Here is an 18,549-nt window from a genome sequence, read left to right on the forward strand (position 1 = left end):
GACGGATGGTTCAACATCTAGTTGGTCTTTAAAAAGGCATTTCCTTTTCAACCATAATTGACTTTAGGTGAATAATAAAACAATGGCAAGTCCAGACAAACAGAAAAGTGGTACGAGTTCCTCCATATCTCTACTGTAGCTTAACCACGGAAATGTAACTACATAAACACAACGAAAGTGGTACGAGTTCCTCCATATCTCTACTGTAGCTTAACCACGGAAATGTAACTATATAAACACAACGAAAGTGGTACGAGTTCCTCCATATCTCTACTGTAGCTTAACCACGGAAATGTAACTATATAAACACAACGAAAGCCTAAATATAAAATACTAAATGTAACATGAAATGGTCTAAAAACATAGAAGACTGAACTGTACCGTAGATAACGTCTTGTCTCTTGACCGTCTCCTTGGTGAATTTCTTCAGGTAGTGCTGGTCCACAGCCAGACTCCATGACTCCACCTATAATATACTATATATTAGATCATTCAATAAATAATAACATGATACACAAATATACAATATTAACATACAGTACCAGTAAAACGTTTGGACACCTACTCATTCAAGGGTTTTTATTTTTACTATTTTCTACATTGTAGAATAATAGTGAAGACATCGAAACTATGAAATAACACATATGGAATCATGTAGTAACCAATAAAAAGTGTTAAACAAATCAAAATATATTTTAGATTCTTCAAAGTAGCCACCCTTTGCCTTGACAGGTTTGGATACTCTTGGCATTCTCTCAACCTGTTTCATGAGGAATGCTTTTCCAACAATCTTGAAAGTGTTCCCACATATGCTGAGCACTTGTCGGCTGCTTTTCCTTCACTCTCATGGATGTTCCAAGATGGCGTAGCAGTCGGACGTGTGTTTTGTCTTGTCCCGTCCTGTATAGTGTAAATATAGTTTTTTCCGTATATATTTCGTACATATTTCGTACATATTTTAATCTCACTTCCCAACCACAGGCTGAATATACTCTCCTGCAACCCGCATCACCCAATGTGGTACGGATCTGCTTTTTCTATGCTTTAGAATCGGAACCCTCATCAGAAGCTAGCCGCTAACTAGCTACTAGCTAGCCACTGCTAGCGGTCTTCAACGCTAACTAGGACACCAGCGCGACATCTACCCAAAGCATATCAGACTGCTTTTTCTCTACCACATCTCCGGATTCTACCGCAAGCTCTGAAGCTTTATACCGGATCATCGTAAATAGCTAGCTGCAATCCGAGTGGCTACTCCTGGCTAACGCCTCTGTCCCAGAGCAAGCACCAGTTAGCCTGGAGCTAGCCTCGAGCTAAGCCCATCTCCCGACTACCCGAAGAGGTCCAAAAATACCTAATTTGCCAATTGGCCTGGACCCTCTACTGACCCTCTACTGCCGACACGGAGCCCCGCCGATCCATCACGACTGGTCCGCCGACATAATCGTCCGAGGGGGTTTCAACAGGATTTTTTCCAAAGATCCATCTGCTGGCCAAGGCCCGCGAGCTTTCTGAATCGCTGTATCTCCAGCTCACCGCATGAAGAGGAATAAATAAACAGACTCACCCCATCGCGACGTCCCCCAAAGGTTAACTCTCTAGCCCTGCTATCTCCCTGCTTGCTAATTCGGCCTGCTAACGGCTAGCTTGTCAAGCTCCGGTCCGCTAACTGCTACCTTGTCTAGCTCGGGCCTACGAACTGTTAGCTTGTTAGCACAGGCCTGCTAACCGTCTGTACCACGCGTCCCAATCACTCTCTGACCCCATTTACTTTCTATCTCTTTTTGATTTTTAATTTGTTTATACCTTCCGGAAACCTGCCTCACCCAATGTGATACGGAATCGCTTATTACTTTTACTCTTATTTTTATTTTTATGACACACTCAAGAACCTCCAGATTAACCAGCTAACTAGCTACAAGCTAGTTAGTCATTGTTAGTTTAAAAAAAAAAAAAAAAAAAAACCTGGATAACACTCGCCAGCCCCCTGCCCATCCACCGCTGCCCCCTGGACACTGATCTCTTGGCTACATAGCTGACGACGCTGGACTGTCCATTAATCACGGTACTCCTTTCTGCTTGTTTGTCTTACCTGTCGGCCCCGTTGCCTAGTCAACGCCATTTTACCTGCTGTTTGTTGTGCTAGCGGATTAGCCTCGCCTACTGTTTTTAGCTAGCTTTCCAAATTCAACATCTGTGATTACTGTATGCCTCGCTGTATGTCTCTCTCAGATGTCAATATGCCTTGTATACTGTTGTTCAGGTTAGTTATAATTGTTTTAGTTCACAATGGAACCCCTAGACCCACTCTGCATACCCCTGTTACCTCCTTTGTCCCACCTCCCACACATGCGGTGACCTCACCCATTACAACCAGCATGTCCAGAGATACAACCTGTCTCATCATCACCCAGTGCCTGGGCTTACCTCCGCTGTACCCGCACCCCACCATACCCCTGTCTGTGCATTATGCCCTGAATATATTCTACCATGCCCAGAAACCTGCTCCTCTTATCCTCTGCCCCCAACGCTCTAGGCGACCAGTTTTGATAGCCTTTAGCCGCACCCTCATACTACTCCTTCTCTGTTCCGCGGGTGATGTGGAGGTAAACCCAGGCCCTGCATGTCCCCAGGTACCCTCATTTGTTGACTTCTGTGATCGAAAAAGCCTTGGTTTTATGCATGTCAACATCAGAAGCCTTCCCTAAGTTTGTTTTACTCACTGCTTTAGCACACTCGCTAACCCTGATGTCCTTGCCGTGTCTGAATCCTGGCTCAGGAAGGCCACCAAAAATTCAGAGATTTCCATACCCAACTATAACATCTTCCGTCAAGATAGAACTACCAAAGGGGGCGGAGTTGCAGTCTACTGCAGAGATAGCCTGCAAAGTAATGTCATACTTTCCAGGTCCATACCCAAACAGTTCGAACTACTAATTTTGAAAATTACCCTCTCCAGAAATAAGTCTCTCACTGTTGCCGCCTGCTACCGGCCACCCTCAGCTCCCAGCTGTGCCCTGGACACCATTTGTGAATTGATCGCCCCCATCTAGCTTCAGAGTTTGTTCTGTTAGGTGACCTAAACTGGGATATGCTTAACACCCCGGCAGTCCTACAATGTAAGCTAGATGCCCTCAATCTCACTCAAATCATCAAGGAACCCACCAGGTACAACCTAACTCTGTAAACAAGGGCACCTTCATAGACGTCATCCTGACCAACTGGCCCTCCAAATACACCTCCGCTGTCTTCAACCAGGATCTCAGCGATCACTGCCTCATTGCCTGTATCCGCCACGGAGCCGCAGTCAAACGACCACCCTCATCACTGTCAAACGCTCCCTAAAACACTTCTGTGAGCAGGCCTTTCTAATCGACCTGGCCCGGGTATCCTGAAGGACATTGACCTCATCCCGTCAGTTGAGGATGCCTGGTCATTCTTTAAAAGTAACTTCCTCACCATTTTAGATAAGCATGCTCCGTTCAAAAATGCAGAACCAAGAACAGATACAGCCCTTGGTTCACTCCAGACCTGACTGCCCTCGACCAGCACAAAAACATCCTGTGGCGGACTGCAATAGCATCGAATAGCCCCGTGATATGCAACTGTTCAGGGAAGTCAGGAACCAATACACGCAGTCAGTCAGGAAAGCTAAGGCCAGCTTCTTCAGGCAGAAGTTTGCATCCTGTAGCTCCAACTCCAAAAAGTTCTGGGACACTGTGAAGTCCATGGAGAACAAGAGTACCTCCTCCCAGCTGCCCACTGCACTGAGGCTAGGTAACACGGTCTCCACCGATAAATCCACGATTATCGAAAGCTTCAATAAGCACTTCTCAACGGCTGGCCATGCCTTCCGCCTGGCTACTCCAACCTCGCCAACACAGCCCCCCCGCAGCTCCTCGCCCAAGCCTCTCCAGGTTCTCCTTTACCCAAATCCAGATAGCAGATGTTCTGAAAGAGCTGCAAAACCTAGACCCGTACAAATCAGCTGGGCTTGACAATCTGGACCCTCTATTTCTGAAACTATCTGCCGCCATTGTCGCAACCCCTATTACCAGCCTGTTCAACTTCTCTTTCATATCGTCTGAGATCCCCAAAGATTGAAAGCTGCCGCAGTCATCCCCTCTTCAAAGGGGGAGACACCCTGGACCCAAACTGCTATAGACCTATATCCATCCTGCCCTGCCTATCTAAGGTCTTCGGAAAGCCAAGTCAACAAACAGGTCACTGACCATCTCGAATCCCACCGCACCTTCTCCGCTGTGCAATCTGGTTTCCGAGCCGGTCACGGGTGCACCTCAGCCACGCTCAAGGTACTAAACGATATCATAACCGCTATCGATAAAAGACAGTACTGTGCAGCCGTCTTCATCGACCTCGCCAAGGCTTTGACTCTGTCAATCACCATATTCTTATCGGCAGACTCAATAGCCTCGGTTTCTCGGATGACTGCCTTGCCTGGTTCACCAATTACTTTGCAGACAGAGTTCAGTGTGTCAAATCGGAGGGCATGCTGTCCGGTCCTCTGGCAGTCTCTATGGGGGTGCCACAGGGTTCAATTCTCGGGCCGACTCTTTTCTCTGTATATATCAATGATGTTGCTCTTGCTGCGGGCGATTCCCTGATCCACCTCACGCAGACGACACCATTCTATATACTTTCGGCCCGTCATTGGACACTGTGCTATCTAACCTCCAAACGAGCTTCAATGCCATACAGCACTCCTTCCGTGGCCTCCAACTGCTCTTAAACGCGAGTAAAACCAAATGCATGCTTTTCAACCGATCGCTGCCTGCACCCGCATGCCCGACTAGCATCACCACCCTGGATGGTTCCGACCTTGAATATGTGGACATCTATAAGTACCTAGGTGTCTGGCTAGACTGCAAACTCTCCTTCCAGACTCACATCAAACATCTCCAATCGAAAATCAAATCAAGAGTCAGCTTTCTATTCCGCAACAAAGCCTCCTTCACTCACGCACGCCAAGCTTACCCTAGTAAAACTGACTATCCTACCGATCCTCGATTTTGCGATGTCATCTACAAAATGGCTTCCAACACTCTACTCAGCAAACTGGATGCAGTCTATCAGAGTGCCATCCGTTTTGTCACCAAAGCACCTTATACCACCCACCACTGCGACTTGTATGCTCTAGTCGGCTGGCCCTCGCTACATATTCGTCGCCAGACCCACTGGCTCCAGGTCATCTACAAGTCCATGCTAGGTAAAGCTCCGCCTTATCTCAGTTCACTGGTCACGATGGCAACACCCATCCGTAGCACACGCTCCAGCAGGTGTATCTCACTGATCATCCCTAAAGCCAACACCTCATTTGGCCGCCTTTCGTTCCAGTACTCTGCTGCCTGTGACTGGAATGAACTGCAAAAATCGCTGAAGTTGAGACTTATCTCCTCACCAACTTCAAACATCAGCTATCCGAGCAGCTAACCGATCGCTGCAGCTGTACATAGTCTATTGGTAAATAGCCCACCCATTTTCACCTACCTCATCCCCATACTGTTTTTATACTGTTTTTTTTTTTATTTTATTTATTTATTTACTTTTCTGCTCTTTTGCACACCAATATCTCTACCTGTACATGACCATCTGATCATTTATCACCCCAGTGTTAATCTGCAAAATTGTATTATTCGCCTACCTCCTCATGCCTTTTGCACACATTGTATATAGACTGCCCATTTTTTTTCTACTGTGTTATCGACTTGTTAATTGCTTACTCCATGTGTAACTCTGTGTTGTCTGTTCACACTGCTATGCTTTATCTTGGCCAGGTCGCAGTTGCAAATGAGAACTTGTTCTCAACTAGCCTACCTGGTTAAATGAACTTGTTCTCAACTAGCCTACCTGGTTAAATAAAGGTGTTCTCAACTAGCCTACCTGGTTAAATAAAGGTGTTCTCAACTAGCCTACCTGGTTAAATAAAGGTGTTCTCAACTAGCCTACCTGGTTAAATAAAGGTGTTCTCAACTAGCCTACCTGGTTAAATAAAGGTGTTCTCAACTAGCCTACCTGGTTAAATAAAGGTGTTCTCAACTAGCCTACCTGGTTAAATAAAGGTGTTCTCAACTAGCCTACCTGGTTAAATAAAGGTGTTCTCAACTAGCCTACCTGGTTAAATAAAGGTGTTCTCAACTAGCCTACCTGGTTAAATAAAGGTGTTCTCAACTAGCCAACCTGGTTAAATAAAGGTGTTCTCAACTAGCCTACCTGGTTAAATAAAGGTGTTCTCAACTAGCCTACCTGGTTAAATAAAGGTGTTCTCAACTAGCCTACCTGGTTAAATAAAGGTGTTCTCAACTAGCCTACCTGGTTAAATAAAGGTGTTCTCAACTAGCCTACCTGGTTAAATAAAGGTGTTCTCAACTAGCCTACCTGGTTAAATAAAGGTGTTCTCAACTAGCCTACCTGGTTAAATAAAGGTGTTCTCAACTAGCCTACCTGGTTAAATAAAGGTGTTCTCAACTAGCCTACCTGGTTAAATAAAGGTGTTCTCAACTAGCCTACCTGGTTAAATAAAGGTGTTCTCAACTAGCCTACCTGGTTAAATAAAGGTGTTCTCAACTAGCCTACCTGGTTAAATAAAGGTGTTCTCAACTAGCCTACCTGGTTAAATAAAGGTGTTCTCAACTAGCCTACCTGGTTAAATAAAGGTGTTCTCAACTAGCCTACCTGGTTAAATAAAGGTGTTCTCAACTAGCCTACCTGGTTAAATAAAGGTGTTCTCAACTAGCCTACCTGGTTAAATAAAGGTGTTCTCCAACTAGCCTACCTGGTTAAATAAAGGTGTTCTCAACTAGCCTACCTGGTTAAATAAAGGTGTTCTCAACTAGCCCACCTGGTTAAATAAAGGTGTTCTCAACTAGCCCACCTGGTTAAATAAAGGTGTTCTCAACTAGCCCACCTGGTTAAATAAAGGTGTTCTCAACTAGCCTACCTGGTTAAATAAAGGTGTTCTCAACTAGCCTACCTGGTTAAATAAAGGTGTTCTCAACTAGCCTACCTGGTTAAATAAAGGTGTTCTCAACTAGCCTACCTGATTAAATAAAGGTGTTCTCAACTAGCCTACCTGATTAAATAAAGGTGTTCTCAACTAGCCTACCTGGTTAAATAAAGGTGTTCTCAACTAGCCTACCTGGTTAAATAAAGGTGTTCTCAACTAGCCTACCTGGTTAAATAAAGGTGTTCTCAACTAGCCTACCTGATTAAATAAAGGTGTTCTCAACTAGCCTACCTGGTTAAATAAAGGTGTTCTCAACTAGCCTACCTGGTTAAATAAAGGTGTTCTCAACTAGCCTACCTGGTTAAATAAAGGTGTTCTCAACTAGCCTACCTGGTTAAATAAAGGTGTTCTCAACTAGCCCACCTGGTTAAATAAAGGTGTTCTCAACTAGCCTACCTGATTAAATAAAGGTGTTCTCAACTAGCCTACCTGGTTAAATAAAGGTGTTCTCAACTAGCCTACCTGGTTAAATAAAGGTGTTCTCAACTAGCCTACCTGATTAAATAAAGGTGTTCTCAACTAGCCTACCTGATTAAATAAAGGTGTTCTCAACTAGCCTACCTGGTTAAATAAAGGTGAGATAAAAAAAAATAAAAAAAATAAAACTCTGCAGTCCAACTCATCCCAAACCATCTCAATTGGGTTGAGGTCGGATGATTGTGAAGGCCAGGTCATCTGATGCAGCACTCCATCACTCTCCTTCTTGGTCAAATAGCCCTTACACAGCATGAGGTGTGTTTGGGGTCATTGTCCTGTTGGAAAAAAAAATAAAAAATAGTCCCACTGAGCGCAAACCAGATGGGATGGCGTATCGATGCAGAATGTTGTGGTAGCCACGCTGGTTTTAGTGTTCCTTGTATTCTAAATAAATCACTGACAGTGTTACCAGCAAAGCACCCCCACACAATCACACCTCCTACTCCACGTGTCACGGTGGGAAACCACAAATGAAGAGATCATCCGTTCATCTACTCTGCGTCTCACAAAGGCTGGAACCAAAAATCTCACATTTGGACTCATCAGACCAAATGACAAATTTCCACCGGTCTAATGTCCATTGCTCATGTTTCTTGGCCCAAGCAAGTCTCTTCTTCTTATTGGTGTCCTTCAGTAGTGGTTTCTTTGCAGTAATTAGACCATGAAGGCCTGATTAACGCAGTCTCCTCTGAACTGTGAATGTTGAGATGTCCGTTACTTGAACTCTGTGAAGCACTTATTTGGGATGCAATCTGAGGCTGGTAACTCTAATGAACTTATCCTCTGCAGCAGAGGTAACTCTGGGTCTTCCTTCCCTGTGGTGGTCTTCATGAGAGCCAGTTTCATCGTAGCGCTTGATGGTTATTGCAACTGCACTTGAAGAAACTGTCCGTTTTTGAAATATTCCAGACTGACTGACCTACATGTCTTAAATTAATGATGGACTGTTGTTAATCTTTGCTTATTTGAACAGGTCTTGCCATAATTTGGACTTGGTCAATAGGGCCATCTTCTGTATACCACCCTTACCTTGTCACAATACAACTGATTGGCTGAAATGCATTAGGAAGGAAAGAAATTCCACAAATTAACAAGACACACCTGTTAATTGAAATGCATTCCAGGTGACTACCTCAGGAAGCTGGTTGAGAGAATGCCAAGTGTGTGCAAAGCTGTCATCAAGGCAGGGTGGCTACTTTGAAGAGTGTGTGTGTGTATATTACACACACACAGATGAAGTCGGAAGTTTACATACACTTCGGTTGGAGTCAATAAAACTTGTTTTTCGACCACTCCACAAATTTCTTGTTAAACTATAGTTTTGGCAAGTCGGTTAGGACATCTACTTTGTGCATGACAAGTCATTTTTCCAACAATTGTTTACAGACAGATTATTTCACTTATAATTCACTGTATCACAATTCCAGTGGGTCAGAAGTTTACATACACTAAGTTGACTGTGCCTTTAAACAGCTTGAAATATTCCAGAAAATTATGTCATGACTTTAGAAGCTTCTGATAGTCCTATATCGACATAACCTGAAAGGCCGCTCAGCAAGGAAGAAGCCACTGCTCCAAAACAGCCATAAAAAAAGCCAGACTACAGTTTGCAACTGCACATGGGGACAAAGATTGTACTTTTTTGAGAAATGTCCTCTGGTACCTAAGACAGGGAATTTTTACTCAGATTAAATGTCAGGAATTGCGAAAAACTGATTTTAAATGTATTTGGCTAAACTTCAGACTTCAGCTGTGTGTGTGTGTATGTATATATACATCTTATTTTATACTGAACAAAAATATCAACGCATCATAAAACAATTTCAAAGATTTGACTGAGTTACAGTCCATGTGAGGAAATCAGTCAATTTAAATACATTCATTAGGCCCTAATCTAAGGGTTTGACATGACTTGGAACACAGTCATCTGTTGATCACAGATGACTTAAAAAAAAACTTTTTTTAAAACTCACAATGGGCCTCAGGATCTCGTCAGGGTATTTCTGCGCATTCAAATTGCCATCGATAAAATGCAATTGTGTTCATTGTCCATAGCTTATGCCTGCCCATACCATAACACCACCACGGGGCACTCTGTTCACAACGTTGACATCAGCAAACCGCTCGCCCACAGAACACCATTACACGTGGTCGGCGGTTGTGAGGCCGGTTGGACGTACTGCCAAATTCTCTAAAATGACATTGGATGCGGCTTATGGTAGAGAAATGTACATTCAATTATCTGGCAACAGCTCTGGTGGACATTCCTGCAGTCAGCATGCCAATTGAACGCTCCCTCAAAACTTGAGACATCTGTGGCATTGTGTTGTGACAAAACTGCACATTTTAGAGAGTGACCTTTTATTGTCCCCAGTACAAGGTGCACCTGTGTAATGACCATGTTTAATCAGCTTCTTGAAATGCCACACCTGTCAGGTGGATGGATCATCTTGGCAAAGGAGAAATGCACACTAACAGGAATGTAACATCTGTGCACAAAATTTGAGAGAAATATTTTTTTTTGTGCGCATGGAACATTTCCGAGATCTTTTATTTCAGCTCGTGAAACACGGGACCAACGCTTTACATGTTGCGTTTATATTTGAGTGTATAATAATATAATACCTCCAGGTCCTGGGCATCAGACTCCAGATCAGCTCGAAATGCAGAGTAGTACGCATCTGGTGAAGGGGAGGGGCACAGAACAACACAGCTCAAATGATTAGTGTGTGTGTGCAACACAAAGCAACTCAAACTGTATTTTGAATGTACTCAATAGGTGATGTTTGTAATTGTCGCATCATATGATTTACCAATGTGTGCAATTCAATGTTAACAGTAATAATCCGAGCCAATTTACCGTAACAGACACCCCCCCCCCCCCCCTATTAGAGCTATCGTCCTGCAGGCTCTCTCCAACCCTAATCTAACACACCTAATTCTACTAATCAGCTGCTCACCAGGATTTTGATCAGCTGAATCAGGTTAGTTACAACAGGGTTGGCGCAAAAGCCTGCACACCCAGTAGCAGTTGTCCAACCTCGCCCCGGGTACGGCACCCTCGCCCCGGGTATCTGAGCTGCGACGAGCAGCAGTTCCCTCTCTAACCTACTCACCTTCTACAACGATGGAGTCAGTGGTGGATGGGGCCAGGGAGACGGCGTCCTCATTGAAGCGCTTGAGCCCGGAGCGTAGGCTGTCTGGTTCATCCATGTCCCCTGAGAGGGATCTGAAAGAGGAGCGTCACAGGTCTAGAGTGGCATAAATACTGAACATACTGAGAGAGACTGACGGACTTGTACAGACGACAGACTACTGTACACTCGCACTACAGACACAGCTCCATACTGAAGACAGAGAGACTACATTAACAATACGAGACCACAGGAGACAGGGACGGACGGCTAGGGCTAGACGGACGGCTAGGGCTAGACGGACGGCTAGGGCTAGACGGACGGCTAGGGCTAGACGGACGGGCTAGACGGACGGGCTAGGGCTAGACGGACGGCTAAAGACAACAGCAGTCCAGGGGGTCATAGTCTACATGCTAAGAGAGACTACATTACAACCACCACTACCACAAATGACAACACAGCTTCAAGCCTCCCTCCTGCAGCCTGTCTACGACAGCGCTGGCTGTTTTCAGGTCCGTAGCTGCTGCATGGCATCTCTATTAATATCATCACAGAGAAGTAGACAAAATCATTTTAGCTGACAGGCAAAGAAAGTAGAAATAGTCACGATTTACACACACCACAACCACCAGAATCTGTTCACAGTAAAGGTGCATCAGAGACAGAGACAAAATAACAGCTTCTATCACCACCAGAATCTGTTCACAGTAAAGGTGCATCAGAGACAGAGACAAAATAACAGCTTCTATCACCACCAGACTGTTGAACAGCTTCTATGACCACCAGACTGTTGAACAGCTTCTATTATCATCAGACTGTTGAACAGCTTCTATTACCAGACCATCAGACTGTTGAACAGCTTCTATCACCACCAGACTGTTGAACAGCTTCTTTCACCAGACTGTTGAACAGCTTCTATCACCATCAGACTGTTGAACAGCTTCTATCACCATCAGACTGTTGAACAGCTTCTATCACCATCAGACTGTTGAACAGCTTCTATCACCATCAGACTGTTGAACAGCTTCTATCACCATCAGACTGTTGAACAGCTTCTATCACCATCAGACTGTTGAACAGCTTCTATCACCATCAGACTGTTGAACAGCTTCTATCACCATCAGACTGTTGAACAGCTTCTATTACCATCAGACTGTTGAACAGCTTCTATCACCATCAGACTGTTGAACAGACCATCAGACTGTTGAACAGCTTCTATCACCATCAGACTGTTGAACAGCTTCATTACCAGACCATCAGACTGTTGAACAGCTTCTATCACCATCAGACTGTTGAATAGCTTCAGACCATCAGACTGTTGAACAGCTTCTATTACCATCAGACTGTTGAACAGCTTCTATCACCATCAGACTGTTGAACAGCTTCTATCACCATCAGACTGTTGAACAGCTTCTATACCATCAGACTGTTGAACAGCTTCTATCACCACCAGACTGTTGAACAGCTTCTATCACCATCAGACTGTTGAACAGCTTCTATCACCATCAGACTGTTGAACAGCTTCTATCACCATCAGACTGTTGAACAGCTTCTATTACCAGACCATCAGACTGTTGAACAGCTTCTATCACCAGACCATCAGACTGTTGAACAGCTTCTATTACCATCAGACTGTTGAACAGCATCACCATCAGACTGTTGAACAGCTTCTATCACCAGACCATCAGACTGTTGAACAGCTTCTATCACCATCAGACTGTTGAACAGCTTCTATCACCATCAGACTGTTGAACAGCTTCTATCACCATCAGACTGTTGAACAGCTTCTATTACCACCAGACTGTTGAACAGCTTCTATCACCATCAGACTGTTGAACAGCTCTTGACCATCAGACTGTTGATCAGCTTCTATTACCAGACCATCAGACTGAACAGCTTCTATTACCAGACCATCAGTTGAACAGCTTCTATCACCATCAGACTGTTGAACAGCTTCTATCACCATCAGACTGTTGAACAGCTTCTATTACCATCAGACTGTTGAACAGCTTCTATCACCATCAGACTGTTGAACAGCTTCTATCACCATCAGACTGTTGAACATCTTCTATCACCATCAGACTGTTGAACAGCTTCTATCACCATCAGACTGTTGAACAGCTTCTATCACCACCAGACTGTTGAACAGCTTCTATCACCATCAGACTGTTGAACAGCTTCTATCACCATCAGACTGTTGAACAGCTTCTATCACCAGACCATCAGACTGTTGAACAGCTTCTATCACCAGACCATCAGACTGTTGAACAGCTTCTATTACCATCAGACTGTTGAACAGCTTCTATCACCACCAGACTGTTGAACAGCTTCTATCACCATCAGACTGTTGAACAGCTTCTATCACCATCAGACTGTTGAACAGCTTCTATCACCATCAGACTGTTGAACAGCTTCTATTACCAGACCATCAGACTGTTGAACAGCTTCTATCACCAGACCATCAGACTGTTGAACAGCTTCTATCACCATCAGACTGTTGAACAGCTTCTATTACCATCAGACTGTTGAACAGCTTCTATCACCACCAGACTGTTGAACAGCTTCTATCACCATCAGACTGTTGAACAGCTTCTATCACCATCAGACTGTTGAACAGCTTCTATTACCAGACCATCAGACTGTTGAACAGCTTCTATCACCAGACCATCAGACTGTTGAACAGCTTCTATTACCATCAGACTGTTGAACAGCTTCTATCACCATCAGACTGTTGAACAGCTTCTATCACCAGACCATCAGACTGTTGAACAGCTTCTATCACCATCAGACTGTTGAACAGCTTCTATCACCATCAGACTGTTGAACAGCTTCTATCACCATCAGACTGTTGAACAGCTTCTATCACCATCAGACTGTTGAACAGCTATCACCATCAGACTGTTGAACAGCTTCTATCACCATCAGACTGTTGAACAGCTTCTATCACCAGACCATCAGACTGTTGAACAGCTTCTATCACCAGACCATCAGACTGTTGAACAGCTTCTATCACCATCAGACTGTTGAACAGCTTCTATCACCATCAGACTGTTGAACAGCTTCTATCACCATCAGACTGTTGAACACTATCACCATCAGACTGTTGAACAGCTTCTATCACCATCAGACTGTTGAACAGCTTCTATTACCATCAGACTGTTGAACAGCTTCTATCACCATCAGACTGTTGAACAGCTTCTATCACCATCAGACTGTTGAACAGCTTCTATCACCATCAGACTGTTGAACAGCTTCTATCACCATCAGACTGTTGAACAGCTTCTATCACCATCAGACTGTTGAACAGCTTCTATCACCAGACCATCAGACTGTTGAACAGCTTCTATCACCAGACCATCAGACTGTTGAACAGCTTCTATCACCATCAGACTGTTGAACAGCTTCTATCACCATCAGACTGTTGAACAGCTTCTATCACCATCAGACTGTTGAACAGCTTCTATCACCATCAGACTGTTGAACAGCTTCTATCACCATCAGACTGTTGAACAGCTTCTATCACCAGACCATCAGACTGTTGAACAGCTTCTATCACCATCAGACTGTTGAACAGCTTCTATCACCATCAGACTGTTGAACAGCTTCTATTACCAGACCATCAGACTGTTGAACAGCTTCTATCACCATCAGACTGTTGAACAGCTTCTATCACCAGACCATCAGACTGTTGAACAGCTTCTATCACCATCAGACTGTTGAACAGCTTCTTCACCATCAGATTGAACACCATCACCATCAGACTGTTGAACAGCTTCTATCACCATCAGACTGTTGAACAGCTATCACCATCAGACTGTTGAACAGCTTCTATCACCATCAGACTGTTGAACAGCTTCTATCACCAGACCATCAGACTGTTGAACAGCTTCTATCACCAGACCATCAGACTGTTGAACAGCTTCTATCACCATCAGACTGTTGAACAGCTTCTATCACCATCAGACTGTTGAACAGCTTCTATCACCATCAGACTGTTGAACAGCTTCTATCACCATCAGACTGTTGAACAGCTTCTATCACCATCAGACTGTTGAACAGCTTCTTCAGACTGTTGAACATCACCATCAGACTGTTGAACAGCTTCTATCACCATCAGACTGTTGAACAGCTTCTATCACCATCAGACTGTTGAACAGCTTCTATCACCATCAGACTGTTGAACAGCTTCTATCACCATCAGACTGTTGAACAGCTTCTATCACCATCAGACTGTTGAACAGCTTCTATCACCAGACCATCAGACTGTTGAACAGCTTCTATCACCAGACCATCAGACTGTTGAACAGCTTCTATCACCATCAGACTGTTGAACAGCTTCTATCACCATCAGACTGTTGAACAGCTTCTATCACCATCAGACTGTTGAACAGCTTCTATCACCATCAGACTGTTGAACAGCTTCTATCACCATCAGACTGTTGAACAGCTTCTATCACCAGACCATCAGACTGTTGAACAGCTTCTATCACCATCAGACTGTTGAACAGCTTCTATCACCATCAGACTGTTGAACAGCTTCTATTACCAGACCATCAGACTGTTGAACAGATCACCATCAGACTGTTGAACAGCTTCTATCACCAGACCATCAGACTGTTGAACAGCTTCTATCAGACCATCAGACTGTTGAACAGCTTCTATCACCATCAGACTGTTGAACAGCTTCTATCACCATCAGACTGTTGAACAGCTTCTATCACCATCAGACTGTTGAACAGCTTCTATCACCATCAGACTGTTGAACAGCTTCTATCACCATCAGACTGTTGAACAGCTTCTATTACCACCAGACTGTTGAACAGCTTCTATCACCATCAGACTGTTGAACAGCTTCTATCACCATCAGACTGTTGAACAGCTTCTATTACCATCAGACTGTTGAACAGCTTCTATTACCAGACCATCAGACTGTTGAACAGCTTCTATCACCAGACCATCAGACTGTTGAACAGCTTCTATCACCATCAGACTGTTGAACAGCTTCTATTACCACCAGACTGTTGAACAGCTTCTATTACCACCAGACTGTTGAACAGCTTCTATCACCATCAGACTGTTGAACAGCTTCTATCACCATCAGACTGTTGATCAGCTTCTATTACCATCAGACTGTTGAACAGCTTCTATTACCAGACCATCAGACTGTTGAACAGCTTCTATCACCAGACCATCAGACTGTTGAACAGCTTCTATCACCACCAGACTGTTGAACAGCTTCTATCACCATCAGACTGTTGAACAGCTTCTATCACCATCAGACTGTTGAACAGCTTCTATCACCATCAGACTGTTGAACAGCTTCTATTACCAGACCATCAGACTGTTGAACAGCTTCTATCACCAGACCATCAGACTGTTGAACAGCTTCTATCACCAGACCATCAGACTGTTGAACAGCTTCTATTACCATCAGACTGTTGAACAGCTTCTATCACCACCAGACTGTTGAACAGCTTCTATCTCCATCAGACTGTTGAACAGCTTCTATTACCATCAGACTGTTGAACAGCTTCTATTACCATCAGACTGTTGAACAGCTTCTATCACCATCAGACTGTTGAACAGCTTCTATCACCATCAGACTGTTGAACAGCTTCTATCACCATCAGACTGTTGAACAGCTTCTATCACCAGACCATCAGACTGTTGAACAGCTTCTATCAGACCATCAGACTGTTGAACAGCTTCTATCACCATCAGACTGTTGAACAGCTTCTATCACCACCAGACTGTTTTAACAGCCATCATTAGCCGTCTACAAGGTGACGTAGACTTAGCTTGTGTATCACACCCCCATCATACACCCACCCACCCTCACACTGCTGCTGTAGAGACGTTGAAACTCTGGTCACCTCCCATTTCACACTGAGTATTTAAAATACTGTATCCTCGACGTAGCTCATCATAATATCTCTACTAGTGTACATTGTATTTTAAAATGACACTATTTATTTATTACACTGGATTCTCAACATGGCTTAGTCTAATATATTGACTGCAGTACATATTCCTAGCTGATTGTGTAAATTCTCCCGGTGTACAAACGCCGTCTTCCCTCTGGTCAGAGCAGACCGGGATCTGACCGTCACAGGGTAACAAGGCGGGGTCGTCTTCCCTCTGGTCAGAGCAGACCGGGATCTGACCGTCACAGGGTAACAAGGCAGGGTCGTCTTCCCTCTGGTCAGAGCAGACCGGGATCTGACCGTCACAGGGTAACAAAGGCGGGGTCGTCTGCCTGCTTGTCAGGGACCACTGGTGTAAATGGATCCCGGTAAGAGAGACACTCTGTACCCCCGACATTGAACTGCTTTCTGTGTCACTGTGACCTTACTATCTTCCCTGTGAGTTCCCCCAATTATTTGTTACCGTTGTGTACATTCAACCAAAAGATAATATAACAAAAAGGCATCCGAGATTATTTATAATCTGTCACAGATTATATGACGCACCCACATTTTTTGGAGTTTTGTTTTTTAACAACTGTACTTTGCACAAAGTCCTGTGCACATACCACCAGAATGTGAAATGTCACACTGGGGAAAAATGAGACACTTGATTTGTGCTATTTGGAAAATACCAAATGTGTTCTCTGCCACCAACACAACTCCCCTGGGGAAATCAGACCACAATGTTGTAGAAACCTACAGTTACAACTACCTCAGGCCAACCCACTGTCGGCTGCTGGAGAGGGAGAAATCTACAGTTACAATTACCTCAGGCCAACCTACTGTCGGCTGCTGGAGAGGGAGAAACCTACAGTTACAACTACCTCAGGCCAACCTACTGTCGGCTGCTGGAGAGGGAGAAACCTACAGTTACAACTGCCTCAGGCCAACCTACTGTCGGCTGCTGGAGAGGGAGAAACCTACAGTTACAACTGCCTCAGGCCAACCTACTGTCGGCTGCTGGAGAGGGAGAAACCTACAGTTACAACTGCCTCAGGCCAACCTACTGTCGGCTGCTGGAGAGGGAGAAACCTACAGTTACAACTACCTCAGGCCAACCTACTGTCGGCTGCTGGAGAGGGAGAAACCTACAGTTACAACTGCCTCAGGCCAACCTACTGTCGGCTGCTGGAGAGGGAGAAACCTACAGTTAAACGGTCTAGATCGGGCACGACAACAGTATCACTCATCTCCAGGGGTGTTTTGACTGTACTATGTGGTTGGTATTTGGTCTCCAGGGGTGTTTTGACTGTACTATGTGGTTGGTATTTGGTCTCCAGGGGTGTTTTGACTGTACTATGTGAGAGGTATTTGAGGACAGCAGCTCTGATCTGGATGAACTCACAGACGTTGTTTCAGACTAATGTAAACTTCTGTGTTGAGTCAGTTCTGCCACTAAAACCTGTAAAATATCCCCTAACAATAAGCCTTGGGTATCAAAACATCTCAAATCAATACTTAATAGGAAGAAGGCAGTTTATGCTGAGGGTGATGGACAGGCTTTAAGAGATGTACAACGTTGTTGGAGGAAATTATAGTTGAAATGATTAATTATGCATACATTAGATTAGAACCAGTTATTTTAATACTATTATGTTATGGTATGAAATGTATAGGTTCTTGGTTAAGCTGTTACTGAAAATGTAAGTAAAACAAATTAATTATCTGTACCTTGTGGGAAAGGGAAAAGGGAGGCATATATATTTTCTGACAGATAAGAATGGTCTTTGATGTTCCAGTAGTGGAGGAGAAGATGTCTTTTAGACAGATTGGAATGTTTGTTTTATGAGGGGAGTGGAAGAAGATCTCCAGAACTGAAGACACTGCGATATTGTGTGGATCGGAGAGGGTGTGGGAAACTGATGATGTCATTTTATGTTGTCTCTGTTATAAAGTAAGGTTCTTTGTATTTTTGGTCAGTACTCTCTTGCAATAAACGCTGTTACCT

General features: G+C 44.2%; 1 protein-coding gene across 5 annotated transcripts in view; it reads right to left on the reverse strand.

Moving 5' to 3' along the window:
* arhgef18b (rho/rac guanine nucleotide exchange factor (GEF) 18b) overlaps positions 1-18,549 on the reverse strand; it is a 123,982-nt gene that overhangs the window by 47,509 nt on the left and 57,924 nt on the right. For all 5 annotated transcript variants that reach the window (XM_065009297.1, XM_065009296.1, XM_065009295.1 and 2 more), the window contains 3 exons: positions 10,618-10,730; positions 10,127-10,182; positions 382-466 (listed from right to left, as the gene is read on the reverse strand). In XM_065009297.1, the coding sequence (XP_064865369.1) occupies positions 382-466; positions 10,127-10,182; positions 10,618-10,730 (254 nt within the window). The remainder of the gene's footprint in view (positions 1-381; positions 467-10,126; positions 10,183-10,617; positions 10,731-18,549) is intronic.

This window comes from Oncorhynchus nerka, linkage group LG24 (genome assembly GCF_034236695.1).
Source record: "Oncorhynchus nerka isolate Pitt River linkage group LG24, Oner_Uvic_2.0, whole genome shotgun sequence".
Taxonomy (NCBI): domain Eukaryota; kingdom Metazoa; phylum Chordata; class Actinopteri; order Salmoniformes; family Salmonidae; genus Oncorhynchus; species Oncorhynchus nerka.